The sequence below is a fragment of the Acanthochromis polyacanthus genome, chromosome 5, assembly GCF_021347895.1.
Source record: "Acanthochromis polyacanthus isolate Apoly-LR-REF ecotype Palm Island chromosome 5, KAUST_Apoly_ChrSc, whole genome shotgun sequence".
NCBI lineage: Eukaryota > Metazoa > Chordata > Actinopteri > Pomacentridae > Acanthochromis > Acanthochromis polyacanthus.
Window position 1 is genome coordinate 10,217,521 of NC_067117.1, and position 16,711 is coordinate 10,234,231.

Below are 16,711 nucleotides of genomic sequence, written 5' to 3' on the forward strand. Positions count from 1 at the left end.
CTCCTTCACTGTGCATTTCACTCAACAGTCCCAGTGAGAAGTCAAATTTATGTTGTCCCTGTACTCTGCAGGATTTGCCTGAGAACCAGAGAAAGGCAGCCAGACCATGCAGGACACTGCTGTTCAAAACAAAAGAGCTCAGTTTGCCCCCACCGACTCCTCCAATTATCAGGACCCTTCCCCTGCCTAATCCTGACCTCTGCTCTTTGATGGGCCCCCACTTTGCTCATACCCTCGAGCACCGGCATTCCACAAGTCAGGTCAGTCCTTTGTCCTCAAGAAATTAAGGTAAAATTAACTATTTGTACTTAACATCTTTTAATCGTGTCTTCTCTGACCCCAGCATTAACCATTCAATGAAACGTGTTCCTGAGCAACTGGTGCAAAATATTTCATTTAGCTTCAAACATGAGTCACTGCGGACACAAAGAGGCTTTTCTTTTATACTGTATTACTTTCTGTGGTCTCATAATTTTCAGCACCATAAAAAAAAAGTTTTCCTGTTCCTACGTGTGGAAAGTGTGGTAAACACAGCTGCTGGCAAGGAAGGGGTTTTTAAATCACCAACATCTCTTTTTCAACTTTTATCTGGGCTGCCCTGTTTGCTGCCACAGTTTGGTCCCATATTTTACCTGCAGAAGGAACAGACTACTCTCAGACAGACTCTTTCTCTCTCTTTTTTTTTCTTTCTAGCAAATCAGTGGCACATGGAAACATGTTGGGGTAGCAAATAAGAAAAAAAAAATACAGGAAATGATCTCACAAACACTACCCCTCTCTCTGATTGCTCCCATTTTCCAGTTACAGAAAAAAAAAGAGTGAGTAATGCCTTCTGCTGCTTTTTAGCCGGCTCCACTGTTCCTGCCATGGATTTACAGTAGGCTCTGCACACACCGAGCTTCATTACACTGTGCTTCACTGCTCTTCGTCCTCATTTCCTAAATCAGAGGGCATCGTATTGACTTAATGGATGCCTTTCAGTCTTGCTTTGGTTATAAATTTACAGCCACATTGCATAAAACTAATGCTCTGTCAGTGCAATCATGTCATGTGTTGTTAGTTGTTTATACCAGCTAGATTTTTGTCTTTTACACAATGTATCAGAAGTATGTAAAATAATATTTTTACATATGAATAAAACAACACGCTCAACATAACTGAAAACCCCTTAAACGGGATAGAAACTAAATCTCTAAGTAACCAGCTCCTACACTCACACACAGCCCTTTGATCCCGGTATGTAATTACATTCTTCATAATTATATTTTTGCTGAAATGTGAGGTGAATGACAACACAGGGCCCAGAGGCTTCTTCAGAATCAGCCAGTTGACTGTTGGTGTGGCGTGGAGACGCGAACTGTGGTGGCATTAGATTTTTACATGGCCCTAAAATTAGAGGGTGAAGAAAGGCTCGTGTCAAGAAATCCGCCTCGGGTGTGTTGGTGCAAGTTCAAGACGCAAACATTTGCAAGACTTTCTAGAAATATGGAAATGTGTGAAGGGCATGCAAATATGTTTTGTATAATGGAGTTAAATGAATGGAAATAACACTGTTGCTCTATTAACTGTCTGATAGCTACAGGTAAATGTAACATGAAAATGAAGTCTCGCTGTGTGCGGGTGGAAACAATGACAGGTGCGGCAAAGGATGTGCAACGCCACATGATTTTTGTTGAAAGTTCAGGAATTTAACTGTTGGTTGGAGCATCACGGAAGAAAATGTGTAGATTTCTACCTGAGTTAAAGATATTTCGCTTTGTTTTGAACTGGCAGTGAGGGACTGGCCAGATGCAGGCTTAAATTACAGAGTTCAGGGCCCACACAGTTGCGTGTTACCACTTCCTTTGGTTTAACAGTTGGACGAGCGACTGCAGACAGACAAGAGAATTCACCTCAGTGGAAAATAACTTGTTTGGGCATTCAGACAACAATAAAATCATCAAGACCACTGTTTTCTGAATTAGCAGGAAAAGGGAGATATATCTGAAGAAATGTGTATTAAAATCAGCTACATCTAAAATACTGTAGCAATATCGGTCAACAAAAACACTTCCCCCTGGGTCATTTCAGGAAGAATTCAGGAAACATGTTGCTGCATCATGTCAGATTTAGGCCTGGGCCCCAAACAACAAATAAGTAAACTGAACAAAATATGAGACAGTGAAGCAACACTACATGAAATGACACAGATTGATCCAGCAGTCATCGAATACCCCCACACATACACAGTAAAAAAGAAAACTACCGTCTACTCAGCAGATTCTGATTTGTTTTAACATGAAAATTAAAATAGCTATACTTCACTTGAAAATACACATCAGACCAATCGTGTGTACCTCAATATGTCTAAATTTGTAATTGTTAATAAGCTGGAATTGTAATTTGTTGTTGGTACAAGAAAGTTTAAAAAAAACACAGGGTTTCCCAAAATACAAAGCAAGGGCAAATCCTCATGCTTTCTTTCCCTTGGCCTAAAACAATTCAGCTAAGACCCCCTGTAGCTCAACAGGTTGAGTGGGTGACCCATAAACAGAGGCTATAGTCCCCAACGCAGCGGTCATGGCTTAGAATCCAGCTCAGGGCCCTTTGCAGCAGATTCTTCTCCCCACTTCCATTGCTGTCTCTCAATAAAGCCAGAAAAAGGCCAAAGAAATAACTGAAGAAAATGATCATGAGGTTGATTAGCTTTTGGTAGTTCTGTGTATCACACTATTCAGCTAATAAACAAGTTTATATTGACCAAGTTAAGAATTAATAGTAGCGACTATTCACACAACAATGCTAGTGTAAATGGTACAACAATCAAATATGACTTCAGACACCGAACTAGCAAATCATTGAGAGTTGTCTCAACTATTCTTTTTTTATGGTGTACTACTGTACTCACTGTCTACATGGTATGAAAGAATGTTGTCTTTTCACATGTATGTGTGCATTAGTGGTTCTGCAAATAACGTGCAATATAGGTTTGATCCATAGACTGTATAATAAAGGGTTTTTATTACACAGTCTATGCTTTGACCTCAAATTTGTGTTCATGAATTTTGATTTTCTCAGATAATAAAAAACAAACAAACAAAAAAAAAAAACAATCTGGATCATCCTTGACGTAATGTGTGCTGGAAAGGTTTGAACATAAACTGTAATCACCCTGCTTACTGTATCACCACACCCCATTACTGTCTCTGATAGACTCACAAATGTCAAAACCACTTATTGCTTAACTGATCCACTGTGAAAAAACAACAACATGATTGCTCCCATTTCTTTTCCTTACATCAATTATAAATGGACACAGATGACAGTCACTTTTCCAAGTAATTCTTGGTATATTTTGGTATTTTTGGACCAACAAAACAAACAAAAAATGAAACCATCTAAGGATGACTGACATTTACATATTCAACAGTAATGGACACAGCAGTTCTAAATGTCCAATAATAATGAAAAATAACTAGATCACAGTAATAATTGCTTAAATCTTGAATTTGTCAAAATGACTTCCAGCTATGCGGTTGTGCAAGCTTTTTTTTATGTCTTTGGATGAAACAGTTGTGTTGCTGATTGTGTTTCATGTGCAAGTTGCATTGTTTGCTGTGACCCGAATCTGCTCTTGTAAAAAGTGAAAGTCTAGGCACACTTGAACAGGAACCCATTTCGTTTAAAGTGTTAAATATAGAAAGGAGGAGTGGCCGTCTGGTTTTCACATCGTCATATTATTCCTTTTTGCATGTAATTTGACACCCCATCTGTGCAGAGAACGAGCGCAAAGACAAAAGATGCAGCCCGTGGACTTATACGAGCATAAACTTTTAAATAATCCACCAATTTAAAGCATTAATCACTCGTCAGTAGAGCCCTGATTTTTTTCTAGAACTTTAACAACAGCTCACTTACATCCATTGTTCACATTTGAGTTGAAAAACCAAACGCACACTTCATTGGTAGTAAGAAAAAAAAAGAGCCGTGTATTATAGTGCAGCGCTTTAAAAAAAAACCTGACCAATCGGAGAAGAGGTGGTCGGGAGGCGGGAGGTCTCGTTGGAATTGACAAGTTCTTCGTCCAATGAAAATTTCCGATGGTCGACATCGTCCAATCATGTGCGAGCTGGGGCCGCTGTATCCAACGAGAGTGGATTTTCAACGAGCTGGAGAGAAAAGCGGAGAAGGGCAGACATCATTTCTCTCTCAGCGTCTTTGGACTAACTGCACGAAGGCAGAGACAAGAAAAAAATCTTTTTTCCGAACAAGAACATAAATATCTAAATAAATTCACAAAATTAACCATGGCCGATACAGCTGTTGACACAACCGCAACTGCAGAGGTTACAGCCAAGGTGCGTTTCATTCAGTTTTTTTTCTTGTCGTGTTAAAAGATTTCGGGAACTTTTCTGAGTTGTATTTCTGTTGTCGTTTGCTTTAGCTAGCTGCTGTTCAACAATACTAGAATATTCGACGTTTCTAGAGAGCGTTACGGTCAATTTTACTTCGCGTAAGTTGAAACAGCAACTAACAGGGGGGATGTGAATTACCGAAATGACTTCTCTTGAAATGTTACTTCCCGACGGTAAAATCCCCGCCTGGGTGAATTGTTTGTAATTTTTCTAGCGTCGACAGCTAACTGTTGTGTCTGTAAACTGAAACGTGTGTGATGTGGTTAGCTAAAAAGCGTCCTGTTGAGCAGACAAAGCGGTACTAGCGGTACAGCTGGTGGAGCAGAGCTGCTGCTGCTGTGGGCGGGAAGCCTCAGCACGTTAACGCTGCGCTATGCGCGGCATGGGATGAAAACGCTAAACATTCCCACCACCTAGCCCTCCAACATGGTCTTTATTAAATTACACCCTATTATAGATGTGTTTTTTAACCCTTGCTTTTAATTAAAACCGGGTAAGACGACAGCACGCGCGGCACTTGAGAATGAACTCTTTGATGATTTGGCGGCTTTTATTTTGTAGGAGCTGAAGGAGAAGAAAGAAGTAGAGGTGGAGGAGAAGACCGACAACGGGGACGCACCTGCCAATGGCACTGTGAGTTGGAGAGACGCGGAACCAGCCTCATGGCCTTTTGTCTTAGCGCCCCTCATCATGCAGGTGTCGCTGCACCCGCCTCCCCCTCCTGTTCAGCTGCTCCTCCACACTGCGCTTTGTTTGGGTTGTGAAATGGCACAGATGTTAGCTCGTGAGCCTTCGGACGTTTCCCATTGGTTTCTCTAGTCTTGAGGTTTCCCAGAGCTCCGTGGCTAATCCTCTGGGGAGGTAGTAAGAACTCCAGACACACTGGTATATTTAAAGTGTCCCCAGAGGAGTCTATCCATGCAAGTCTCTGGGAGGATTATTTAAAATATGCTTGGGATTCTGTGTTTTGTTTTGTAATCCTACGTTGTTGTTGTTCACATAATTAAGGCTCACTCATGACATGTCTTAGTGAACTGATGTTTCCCTTCTCTTTTTTTTAAAATCCAGAATGGTGCTGATCACAGTGACGAAGTGAAAGAAACCACAGAGGAGGAGCACAAGAATGGAGATGGTATGTTTAAAATATAGCACTATTATAATGTTTTTAGAATGGGTCTTCCACAAACACCCGTAGATGGCTTTGCATCTTCTGATTTCTCGTAAATGGTCCTTTTGTGTGGCTTTGAATTCAAATTTCTCAAGTTGCTGTTGACCTACTGCAAGTAAATCAAGATTTAAATACCCTGAAAGTGAAGGCTGTAATTTCTGAAGTGGCAAACTGTCCTTACAGAGAAAGAAGAGGAGGCGCCCCCTGCTGAGGAGACCGATGCACAGCCTGTGAAGCGTGCGGCTGAAGAAGAAGAAGAAGAGGAGGAGGTGGGTTGTCATGCAGAAGTGTGCAATTTGAATTTGCCATATTTAATGTTTTCAGGATAATTTGGTAATGATTGGTTTTATTTTTCAGCAGGAAAAGGTGGAGACAAAAAAGCAGAAGACAGAGGAGAATGGAGATTCAAAAGAGGCAGAAGTGGAGGCTTAGTTCTCTGCCCTGCTAACCTGTTTGCAGCACTGTCTTACCAGCCTGGTCAACATTGTGCTGTAGAGCTTGTGCTTTCTGTATCTTTGAGAGAGATTTCTTTTTTTTTTTTTTGCTCCCATGTTACCACATTGCACTGGAGTCTTGAAACATAGTGGCCCTGCATCCTTTTTTTTATGAAATGTTATTTATTGGTCTTTAAAATGAGCTTTTTTTCTACTTGTACAAATTGGGCCACACCATGAGATCAGTTTTTTTCATTTCCTGAGATTTTGTATCGGTATGTTAGAAGCACAATCTCTATTATGTCAGTGCTGACCAGATGATTCATACATACAGGCAGCTGCTCACCTCCAAGGCTCATGTTGACCTCTCAGACACACTTAAAGGACCAAAGATAAGTTTTAAGTGGGGGATAAATGACAGTTGTTAGCATTATTAGTTGAGGCGTTATTTTTTGTGTTGAGCTGCTACTTAATCCTTGGCTGCCCTGTTAACAGATGGTGCAAACGAATAAAGGGGCTCTGTTGTGCACCTCCATGGTAAGATTGTTTGACCTCGTTCTGTGGAGGCAGGATTTCGCAATGTTAATTAACCCCTCTTAAATCTTAAGGCTTTGGTCATTTGTTCTGTATGCATTCCACGCAAGTTTGTACCATTTATACTTTTGTTTTTCTTACATTTTCAATAAGTTTTATGTTATGGTTGGGTAGCCCAGTTTTGTGTACAAGACTGCCTTTTTCAGAACCAGAATGACATTCGGTTACTTCAGCCACTGCTTTGTATATTCTGATTAACAAATAAATTGTCTTTTTACTTAAGTGTGTCTGCTGTTTGTGTATGTTACCTGTCAACAGATCATCCGTGCTCTTTAAAAACCATGGTTTTGTATGTGGGTGATGTCACTTGACCCAATTTTTCTTAACATGGAAAATGGCTGGCTTAGATGCAGGAAGGAGCAGGAATAATTTCACTCTCTTGGTAACGGAAAAGGGTGCACAGAGTCAATGAAGTGATGTTTTGTGTATCTTGGCTCCCCCTTGTGGTGGACTTGGAGATTTCAGATCATTACTGCTCCAGTCAACAGAAGGAACAACTGGTACTCGGTGATAAAATAACTGACACAGGAGTCACACGTGGCAAAATGATCGTTTTAGTTTTAACTGAACCCTGAATAAAAGTAGCTTTTACAGCAACACTGCTAATATTGAGCAATAGGTGGTACCATATAACACAAAAACTGTGTTTTATTTCTTTCTCAAGCAAGCTGCAACAGCATGATCCGTACAGTTACTGTTTCCTCAGAAACGTTAGCATGGCGTGCATCCAGTCAGTCTGAAATAGGCAATTATTGACATTCGGCTGAAGCACCAGAATGTTGGGGTGTCCAGTTGATGAAACCATCACAATGAAAGGCTTTAGTTACCAAAAGTTACCTCTTGTTAAAGCCTTGGAATCTTGGGCTTGGTGCCTGTGTTGAGGCTGAACAGACAGAGCGTCCTGTTCGCCTTGGCACAGCAGATGTAAAAAATAAATTATATGTACCATTTTGCTGATGGAGGATGGCGTCTTTCAGATGAAAAGGGCATGAAGTTCAAAACCTCCAATGGGGAACTTGGCTAATAAACTTAAGGTCATCACTACACTGAGTTGATGGGCCGAGCGTGGAGGAGCAGAAGCCTACTACTTTAAGCATGCGCCCTAATGATGACAATAAGCACTTGCTGCTGGCTCTGTGAAACCCCCACAGTCTTTGTTTTTTTAATGGTGTCCACCTTCAGGGATACCCATAGTTCACATGAGTCTTCTCTCTCTCTGATTGCTGTTCTTCTGTTTTGTTCGGTTTCCGACTGAATGCTGTTTCACACCCCAGTTTCAACTTCTCCTCTTCCTGATAATGACAAGAATCACTGTCATTATTACATTGGCATGGCCAGGGAGCAGGGTGACAGCTCACAGGGCTGTCCATGGCTTGGTGAGGGCCCAGACACAATTTGCCACCAGTACACATTTCTCTGTGAAAGTTTGTGTAAATGTGTGCGTATATATGTGTCATCCTGTCAGTCATGGCTCTACGATGATTAAGTACTTAGTTGACATTGTACTCACACTTGGGACCTGATTAAGAGTCGCCCAGCACCAAACTGTGAAATATGGGGATAGCACACTGGTTATAATGACTGGATTGTGAGGAAAGTGTTGTTTGTATTTTTCCGCTAAAATGTGAACAATGTGAAGCCCTTCAAGACCGTGATTAAGCGTTGTGCAGCTTCATGTGAATATTAAGTATGTGTTTGCTAAGTTATGCTAAAAGGGCTCTTGAATTAATGAAGAAGGAATTGACAGTGAGTGTGAACAGTCACTGGCAGCACATTCGTTTAGTCAGAAACTCCTGCGTAGGGTGCGACGCTAGTACGCTAACTCAGAGAAACAGGCAGGTAGACATTCCCTCGGCCATATGACCAAAAAACAAAACATTAACACAAGGCTTTGAGAGATTATATTGCAGCTCATGCAGACGTTAGGCAACTGATAAAAGGAAGAAAAAGAGGGGGGAAAGCTGTGGTTAGCCTGCATGTAGTGATCAACATTTCTATCCTAAACACCAACAAACAAGCAATAAAAATATGATGCAAGAGTTTTAACAGCAAAGAATCAGACACAAGAAGAGCTAAAGTATACTCAGAGAAGTCACTCGCAACCTCTCGCAATCACACACACACACACATGCGTTCGGAAAAAGGTCACACATTCGCTTGCAAAAGTTAGGAAAAAATGCATGGGCACACACACTGTATGAACACACTGGTCATGTATACACGTATTAGAGCTGTGGCCAAATGTCTGTCTGTCTGTCTGTCTAGCTCTGAGGCGAGCAGTGCTGATTAGTGTAAAACAATATATGAAATTGTGCTGTACAGTGTGCGGCAGGATGTGCGGTGTGTTCGTCACTATCAGTGCTGTGAAGGTCAACACACTCAGACACCGAGCGACGGTGTGAGAGCGCGTGCCCATGAGTGAGTGAGTGTGTGCGTGAGAGGTAAAAGTAAATTACGAGGCTTTTCTAAATGTGCACCAATAGTGGCTGGGTCTCGCTTTCGGGGGGCTCACCCTCAGGGGGGGGCAGCTGGTACACCACGCAGAGAGAGGAGTATAGGCAGCCCACGAATGACATCAGGCTTGCAAAGTACATCACTCCCTGGGCCCCACCCACCAGTGAGGTCAGAGGACCCATCGCCACAGACACCAGGATCTGAGCCAGGAAATACTGGCAGCTGAGCAGAGAGATGTCCACCCCCATCCCTCGTCTGGTCCCTTCCTCTGATGAGCCACAGAACTGAAAGACACACACGAATAATTTAGTTGTGCCATCAATCAAAGCACTGCCACTGCAAGACATCACAGCTCTGAGAGAGGAGTTTGACATTTTGGGAAATGAGATTCTTTGCATGTCTCTACAGTGAACGTGAAGCTACAGCCTGCAACTGATTTGCTTCGCTTTGCATTGCATTTAGACTGTAAACAGAGGAAGAGCAAGCATGGTAGTATCCAAATGTATCAAAATCTGCCTGCTGGCAGATCTAGATGTAAAAAAATAGTGTTACTGTTTCATCTTAGTGTTGAAAAATGAGATATAACTTGATAATTTGTGAGCTTCAGAGGTGCTAATTAGTAGCTTTTCCAGTGTTCAGCTACAAAGGTACTTCAAAAAGTTCTACGCCTCACCAGAAAACGCCACAGGAAAAAGACTGTTCTTGCATTATTTTTCAACATAGTCTCTTTTAACTTCAGCGCACTTGGTCCACAGTGCTCAAGGAAGGTCACATCTTAAGCCTCTAGATACTCCTTAACAGCATGCAGGACTTCATCATCACTCAGTATTGGGATTTCAGCATCAGAAACAGAAGTCAGATAGTGCAGATTGGGTAAGTAAGGTTCATGGGGCAACATCAAAGCAACATTTGGCTGTTTCTGCCACCTGTGCTGTATGGATGAACACACTGTCCTGGAGCAACAGCATGCCAGATCAAAGCTTTCCTTTCCCGTCTTTCGTTGATTACGTCAGACACTTGACATTTTGTAGACAGTGATATGAGGCTTTTTAGTGTACAGTTATGCCTTAAATAGGAGTTAAGCCCATTGATTCCGGCTGAGGCTGACAAGTTTGTAAAGTACCCTCAAAAGCTGGCTGTGGCTTGACACTTATCATACAGGACATGATTTGTTAGCTTCTTATTTCCCAAATGTTGAACCGCTCCTTTAAGTTGAAAAACACCATCAAGTAACAGCACATTAAGTAACTGTGGCATGTTTCTAGATACTGACCTGAGGGCTCTGGTAGTATTCACACAGCAGAGAGTAAGGCAGCGTACATAGAGAGGAGAAGAGCACCCCGTAGGTGACACAGAGAGAAAGTACCACGTAGAGGTTGGTGGACAGTGTTGCGAGGCCTGTGCCCAAACCAAATGCCAGGTAGGCAAAAAAATATAGAGTGCGAAGAGAGAAACGCTCCTCCAGTTTCTCTAATATGGCTAAAGGTTGTGGGAGATAAACAGAGAACAAATGTAAGACAAATTACTGCAACCAGGGTAGGGAAATACTTTGCACTAACATCACTGGCAGGATGCTTACCTGAGTAGAAAGCAGCACTGAATGCATAGATGCACATGCCCCAGCAGCCCATGCTAACGCCAGCATTATAGCGCTGGTAAGCCTCGGAGTCGTGGGGTGCTTTGGGGTCTCCTTCAAACACAACCTCCCCCATGAAGTCGGTGTAGAAGAGCAGCATCCCTTCAAAGGACAGCCAGCCTACATCACAGACAGAACCAAAAAATATAACTCACATAAAACACACAGAAGTGTCATAGGGTTTTAAGAAGAAAAAAAAAACAAAACAAGTGTAACACAAATTTTCTTACCCAAAAAATGATTAGTGCATAAACTTCTCAGAGAGGGAGGCATCCTGTAGATGGCTATACACAGCAACTTCATTGACATTTGCGATTCTCCTGTCTCCACATTCTCACTTAGATCACTTTCATAGCGCACTCCATTCAGCAAAATGTTTGCAACCTACACCGCAAGAAAAGGCAACATGTTAAAAAAATGCTGTGGTGGCTATTCACCAAACATATTGTGTCTGTTTTAAAACATGTGCCTGACCTGCTGGCTGAAAGTCACAGTTCTTCTGCGTCCATTCTCCAGACCAACAATCTGGGTTGCCATTGGCTCCTCCATCAGCGCAAGACTCTGAGGTCGCTTCAGGATGCCTGCTGTGGAGCCCCGGTGTGACCCTGCACCAGGCTGAGCCCCAGCTGTGACCTGAGATGCCCCATGAGATTGTGCATCTCCCTCAGGCTGAGTCTCTTCTGCGTTCTGAGCCTCCCCAGATGGGTGAGGCTCCACATCAGCCTGGGTCTGCACTGCAGGACTGTTGCCCGGGCCCTGTGTGGACTCCTCAGGAGGTGGGGAGTCCCCCGGTGGCAGGGGCACAGTGCTGGAGCTGGGGGCCAGGGCCTGTGGAGTCTGCTGACCTGTGTAGCAGTCTATGAGCACACTGTCTATGTAGGAGGTTCCTAATGAGGAGGCAAAGTCATTAATGCCAGTGAGCGAGCTGTCCCTACTTATAAAGCTGCCATATTTTGGAGTGAGGGGGCTTAGGGGTGATATGGGGCTAGTGAGACCAGCGCAAAGACGTGCACTGGCGCTGCAAGAATGGGCCAAGGGGTCTGGATTGCATGGCTTTGAAAAATTGTAACTGTAAAGACCTTCCTCGTCTTCCTCATCCAGTCCCAGAGCCACTCCAGGGGGGACGGGAGGAGAGGGAGGGAGGGGGAGGCTGGGGCTTTTCAGATGGTTTTTGCTGGAGTTTTTGTTTGGCTGGCTCTTTGGTAAGGGCCGTTCAGGGATACTCATTAGAGTCATGGCTGTGGATATCACCAAAGTGATGCTCGTAAACACATATATGACCCGCAGCTGGCCTCCCATCGACCTTCCAAACTGTGTCTGGTCCCAGTTGATGCCACCGACAATGTAACCAAATCCACCTCCCAGTCCTGTGTAGGAAAATGAAACACAACAGGTTAACAGCTGCATTTCTGCTCTGTTGTCCTGGGATTATTTTGTAAGAATATAGCCGCCACCTTCTATGCTACTCGAACATAAATGAGAACTAAATCTTTTCCCACCTGCTAGTAACGCGTGGATGTTCAGTCCCCGGTCCTGGTCCTCTGGGCTGCACACGTCCATCATGTACGCATGGCTCGGGTTGTCGGCTGAATCAGCGCTGAAGTCCATCAGAACAACACCACACACTGTCAGGACGATTCCCCACTTGTGATTCGCTGCTGTGTCAGCCAGGGCACCTCCAATGTCCCGTCCATTCAGCACCAGGGTTAAGCCAACCAAGGCCCCTACAGAGCGGAGAAACATAGGAGACAAAATGTACTAACTGTGCTCTTTGAGTTCAACAGACATCCCACTACTTGGGAGAAATTGTGCAGATTTCATTACAGGGGCAGGACTTGCTATACAGTTGTATTTTTTGGCTCCTAAATTTTGTTAAGTCAAAGTAAACTAATCAAATCATATCAACTTCAAAACAGGAATTAAACATTCAAAAATGTAGACTTAGAGATTGTTGTGTGTGAGCATTTTTCTGGGAAGAATAATCAAATGACTGAGTTGTATTTTCAGAAGTGTAGATTCTGATCTGCTTCTGCTGCTTTCTTGTCTCTTGCAAGTACTGCAACTTAATAAAAGTCCATGCAAATCACTGGAATTTCTCACCTATAGCCAAAGCAAAAATAAACGGTCTCCTTCGCCCAAACCGGGATGTGCAACGATCACTCCATGCTCCTATGAGAGGCTGTACGAGGAATCCTTCAAACCAAAGACACGAGACAGAGTTAAGACTCCACAGAGCTCATGCTTCACTTTAAAACTGATATTAAAAATCACATTATGGTGCGTCACATCTTCCTTTGTGGCTCACTTACCGAGAATGGGGCTAATAAACCACACCAAGCTGTAGAACTGATCAGGTAGGCCCATCTGTAGGAGCACAGGGGTGACATAAGCAGTTTCCATGGCGTAGCTAAATTCAATACCGAACAGGATGCAGCCGTTGAAGAGCAGCTCTTGGAAGGTACGTCTCGGGGGAAGCTCACTGAGGTCCAGCTGGTCCAGAGGACAGGGCGTGTTGGGCGGCGGAGGCGGTGAAGGTCGTATCAGCTTCCTGCGCTTTGGCTGTCTTTGGAAGTTGTTGGCTCGGTGACTGAGGTGCCGAGTGGTGGACGTTGGGAAGCTGGCAGTTTTGGGGAGTGAGCTCCTCCAGATACCTTCCTGAGCTGTGGATAACCTCCCTCCTGGACTGGCCAAGAGGGGGTCACTGGGGGTGCCCATGCCTGGAGATGACATCTCTGTCAAGCCAGCGTACACTGCAGCAGACAAAAGGGTGGCAAACAATGACAAGTTAAAACTCTGACATGGTTGAAACTTTGTTGTGGCTCACATTGGAGGTCATTCAAGATCAGCTGTGTAGCATGCTGTGCGTGTGGAGTAACTTGGAGCTGCTAATGGTTGTGTAGTGCTACCAAGAGGACACTGCAGTCATCAGCAGCAGCAGCAGCAGCAGCAGCAGCGACGACGGGGCACGACGCACTGCAACCAGTGCGCATGCTGTGCGCAAAGCCCATGTGCTCGGCGTGGCTGACTACAGCAGTGTACTATGCGGCACCGCTCTCATGACGCCTGTTTCCATTTTAATTTTTCATGTAGGAAGCTCAAATCGGACACAATGGAGCCGCCGCGGTTTACAACGAAGGCTGTCGAGACGGTTGCAAGGAAAACGCACCATTGTAGCGCACGTTTAAGCGAAACAAATATAGATCCTACGTAGCCACGTAGCTGCCTTCACTCGCTTTTTTCGGGCAAATTATCTCCGATATTTTCCTCGACTTGACATTTGGTTGTAAAGGTGACAGGCAGATAATCGACTCAACTGTGTAAGAAGATGAAAAAGGCGTGCAAATGGAGATGATAATTACCTTCTCGGGGCGACTCGTCATTTATTGCGGCATACTGTGTAGGTAAACAGAGCGAGCATTATGATGTATAAAAAACGTAGTATGCATTACAGGAGTCATGACTGGGTTTTGGGTTTTTTTTCTCTTGTTTTCCTTTGATGCAGTCATCCCCCCAGCTCTCTCCTCCGTCCCTTCTCCTTCCCCCTCTCATCCTCTCCCCCTTCGCCTCTTCCTCCCGGTCTCTCCCGTGACGTCACGCCCCTCCCTGCAACATCAGCACCGAGTCCACATCTGTGTGCTCACATACAGGACATCCTCCACGACAATACACACACATACACATTTACTGTATCTGACCAGCGTGATGGAACTTGAGCAGAATTGTTATTATTATTATTTACAATTTTATATATATATATATTTTTGATTGATTTTTGATCCACTCTGTGTCACAGGAAAATAACATACTGAACCTCTCAGGACCTGGAGTCCATATATGTGAACATTTTTCCCCCTAAAAAGATCGTATTGTTCATAATAATATCAATAATAAAAATACTAACAATAATAATAAAATTTAGAATAATATTAACAATAATAATAACAACAATATAAACATAACATACATATAAGGTAAATATAAAAATATAGTAAACATAACAATCACATATTACATTTTATGCATTTATTATATTTATTGGTTACTCCTTATCCCAATTAACTATTTTTAACCATTTCTTATTTTTCTTTCCACTTAGTCCTGTTACTACAAAATAAATGTGGCTATAATTTAAATTTAGCTACCCAGCAATATAGCCAGTAACGTGATTAAAATGTATATTTTGTTTTTAAGGTTTTTTTTATTTATAACATTTTCATGCTTTGTTCTTTCATTGCATTCATTTACTTTTCATCCATTCATTCCCTTTTAATCTAGCTTTTTTTTTTTTTAACTAACTCCATCTTATCACTGGTTTGTCAGTTATCTCTGAGGCACTTTGAGCTGCTTAACGCACAAAAGGTGAATGCAAATAATGTTTAAAAGATTCATTGATACTTTTACCCCCTACAAGACATTAAAGTAATACTTATACTCAAACTGGATGTGAATGGGTCAGATAAATTGCAGTACTTTTACTTTTGTGCATGGTATTCTTCACATATTTAGTTCAGTTGTGCATTTTATTTCTGCTACTTTGTGGCTGCTTTTTGTCTGAAACAATTAATTAAATAGTTGAATAATTCTTGTATGTTCAATTGTGACAACTTTTTGGACAACAAAGTGGCTCTAAATCCTGAAAGAACACAGAAACACGGCTGTTTTTCAAGCTTCTATTTATATTTTTGAGTTTCTGCCTGTGATGACTGTGCAGAGCTTTTGCTCATTTATGGTGAAAGCAGGTGTGCACAATTAGGTTCCTGATTAGCAGTGAGTCAGAGCACTTTGTAGAAGCAAAGCTCACACCTCTCACAGGGGGGGCAGTGGAAAAGAAAAACATCGTTGAAAAACACATTTTGCTAATGACCCATTTCCATTATGTTTCCCAGTAAAGCCATGACAGTGACCCAGCAGGAGCCTGGCCTAAAAAGAGTGCAGTTGTTTCTTTAATCTGTTTCACCTGTGCTTTTCCTGTCATGTCATGCCAAAATGTGTGCTGTGAAAAAGATCAATTGCTCTGCTGTACTTCCATTCATTTGTGCCTGCTCATTAAGAAATGATGATTAACAGAGGAGTCTAAAATGAGCTGTTTCTTCAGATGTGAAAAATGTCAGTCTCTGTTTGAATTAATGCAGTCAAGCTGCTTTTTCAACACCTCGTATGGTGTCCAATGCCAACCAGCAACTGCTATTTGAAATGGCAGTGTGATAGTGCTGGTCCCTACAGAAATCCCAAAGTGGTTTTAGGTCCACCTCTGGTAGCAGCTCATTATGACTAATTGACTTGTAGTGAGATAATCTGGCCTGCAGGTTGTCCACCTTCATACAGAAGAGGTGAAACAACCCCTAAGGCACAGAGTCTTAATTTCGGTGTCACTAAAGCCTGACGTTATTACTGTTTTTCTATAAAATGATTTCTGTTTTGGCTAAAGGAAAGATATTGAAAACTTTTTTTATATAGACTAATATAGATAAGTGGACTCCATTAGAAGCTTGATCCACACTTGACTCACACACTGCTCTATAATAAATAACTCAGAAAGCCTTGGAGTCTTGCCAGTCTTTTCTTCAGGAGGAAATGACATCATGTGGAGCAGGGCATGTGATCTGGAATTAACACACTTCTTTGAGAGGTGTTTTTTGTAATGGGGAACTTAATTTAAAGAGATTTCTCAAACGCAGATAGAATTAGTTATTTTCCACATAAAATCTGAAATATTGCCAAAAAAGAAATATCTTTCATGATTATCTCAGCTGGATAAAAAGAACACAAACAAAGCAATTTTTGAATAAACTCATTTTATTATTGTTTAGCTAATTAGAGGGTGGTTGTTATTCAATTTGGACAGTTATTTAGTTGACATTTTAGTGATATCCAGTCATTTTTAATCAATTAGTGATTGTTTCCATAATTAAAAAAAGATGTAAAGATATGATCATAATGAACTTTTTTTTTTTTTTTAACTTTAATAAAAATGTATGCAAGATGTATCCCATGGACTTCAAAAGTCCCTCAATTACATACTGACCCAGCC

General features: G+C 42.3%; 2 protein-coding genes across 4 annotated transcripts; one reads left to right on the plus strand and one right to left on the minus strand.

The window, feature by feature from the left end:
- Window positions 1-4,138: 4,138 nt before the first annotated feature.
- On the plus strand, window positions 4,139-6,812 carry si:ch211-222l21.1 (prothymosin alpha-A). Of its 2 annotated transcripts, none has more exons than XM_022209792.2 (5): window positions 4,139-4,337; window positions 4,956-5,027; window positions 5,463-5,526; window positions 5,746-5,831; window positions 5,923-6,812. In XM_022209792.2, the coding sequence occupies exons 1-5, from the start codon at window positions 4,287-4,289 to the stop codon at window positions 5,992-5,994; spliced, it is 345 nt and encodes a 114-aa protein (XP_022065484.1). In that variant the 5' UTR covers window positions 4,139-4,286; the 3' UTR covers window positions 5,995-6,812. The 2 variants fall into 2 exon arrangements, with proteins under 2 accessions (XP_022065484.1, XP_022065483.1); XM_022209791.2 differs by having other exon boundaries at window positions 4,142-4,337; window positions 5,920-6,812.
- A 316-nt stretch (window positions 6,813-7,128) lies between these two features.
- Window positions 7,129-14,274, minus strand: slc45a1 (solute carrier family 45 member 1). Of its 2 annotated transcripts, XM_022209790.2 has the most exons (10): window positions 14,040-14,273; window positions 12,990-13,430; window positions 12,781-12,873; window positions 12,180-12,404; window positions 11,155-12,047; window positions 10,911-11,064; window positions 10,624-10,800; window positions 10,318-10,523; window positions 9,103-9,328; window positions 7,129-7,882 (listed from the first exon to the last, which is right to left on the minus strand). In XM_022209790.2, exons 2-10 carry the CDS (start codon window positions 13,408-13,410, stop codon window positions 7,854-7,856), a joined length of 2,424 nt encoding a protein of 807 aa, XP_022065482.1. In that variant the 5' UTR covers window positions 13,411-13,430; window positions 14,040-14,273; the 3' UTR covers window positions 7,129-7,853. The 2 variants fall into 2 exon arrangements, with proteins under 2 accessions (XP_022065482.1, XP_022065481.1); XM_022209789.2 differs by having other exon boundaries at window positions 7,129-9,328; window positions 14,040-14,274.
- Window positions 14,275-16,711: the final 2,437 nt, after the last annotated feature.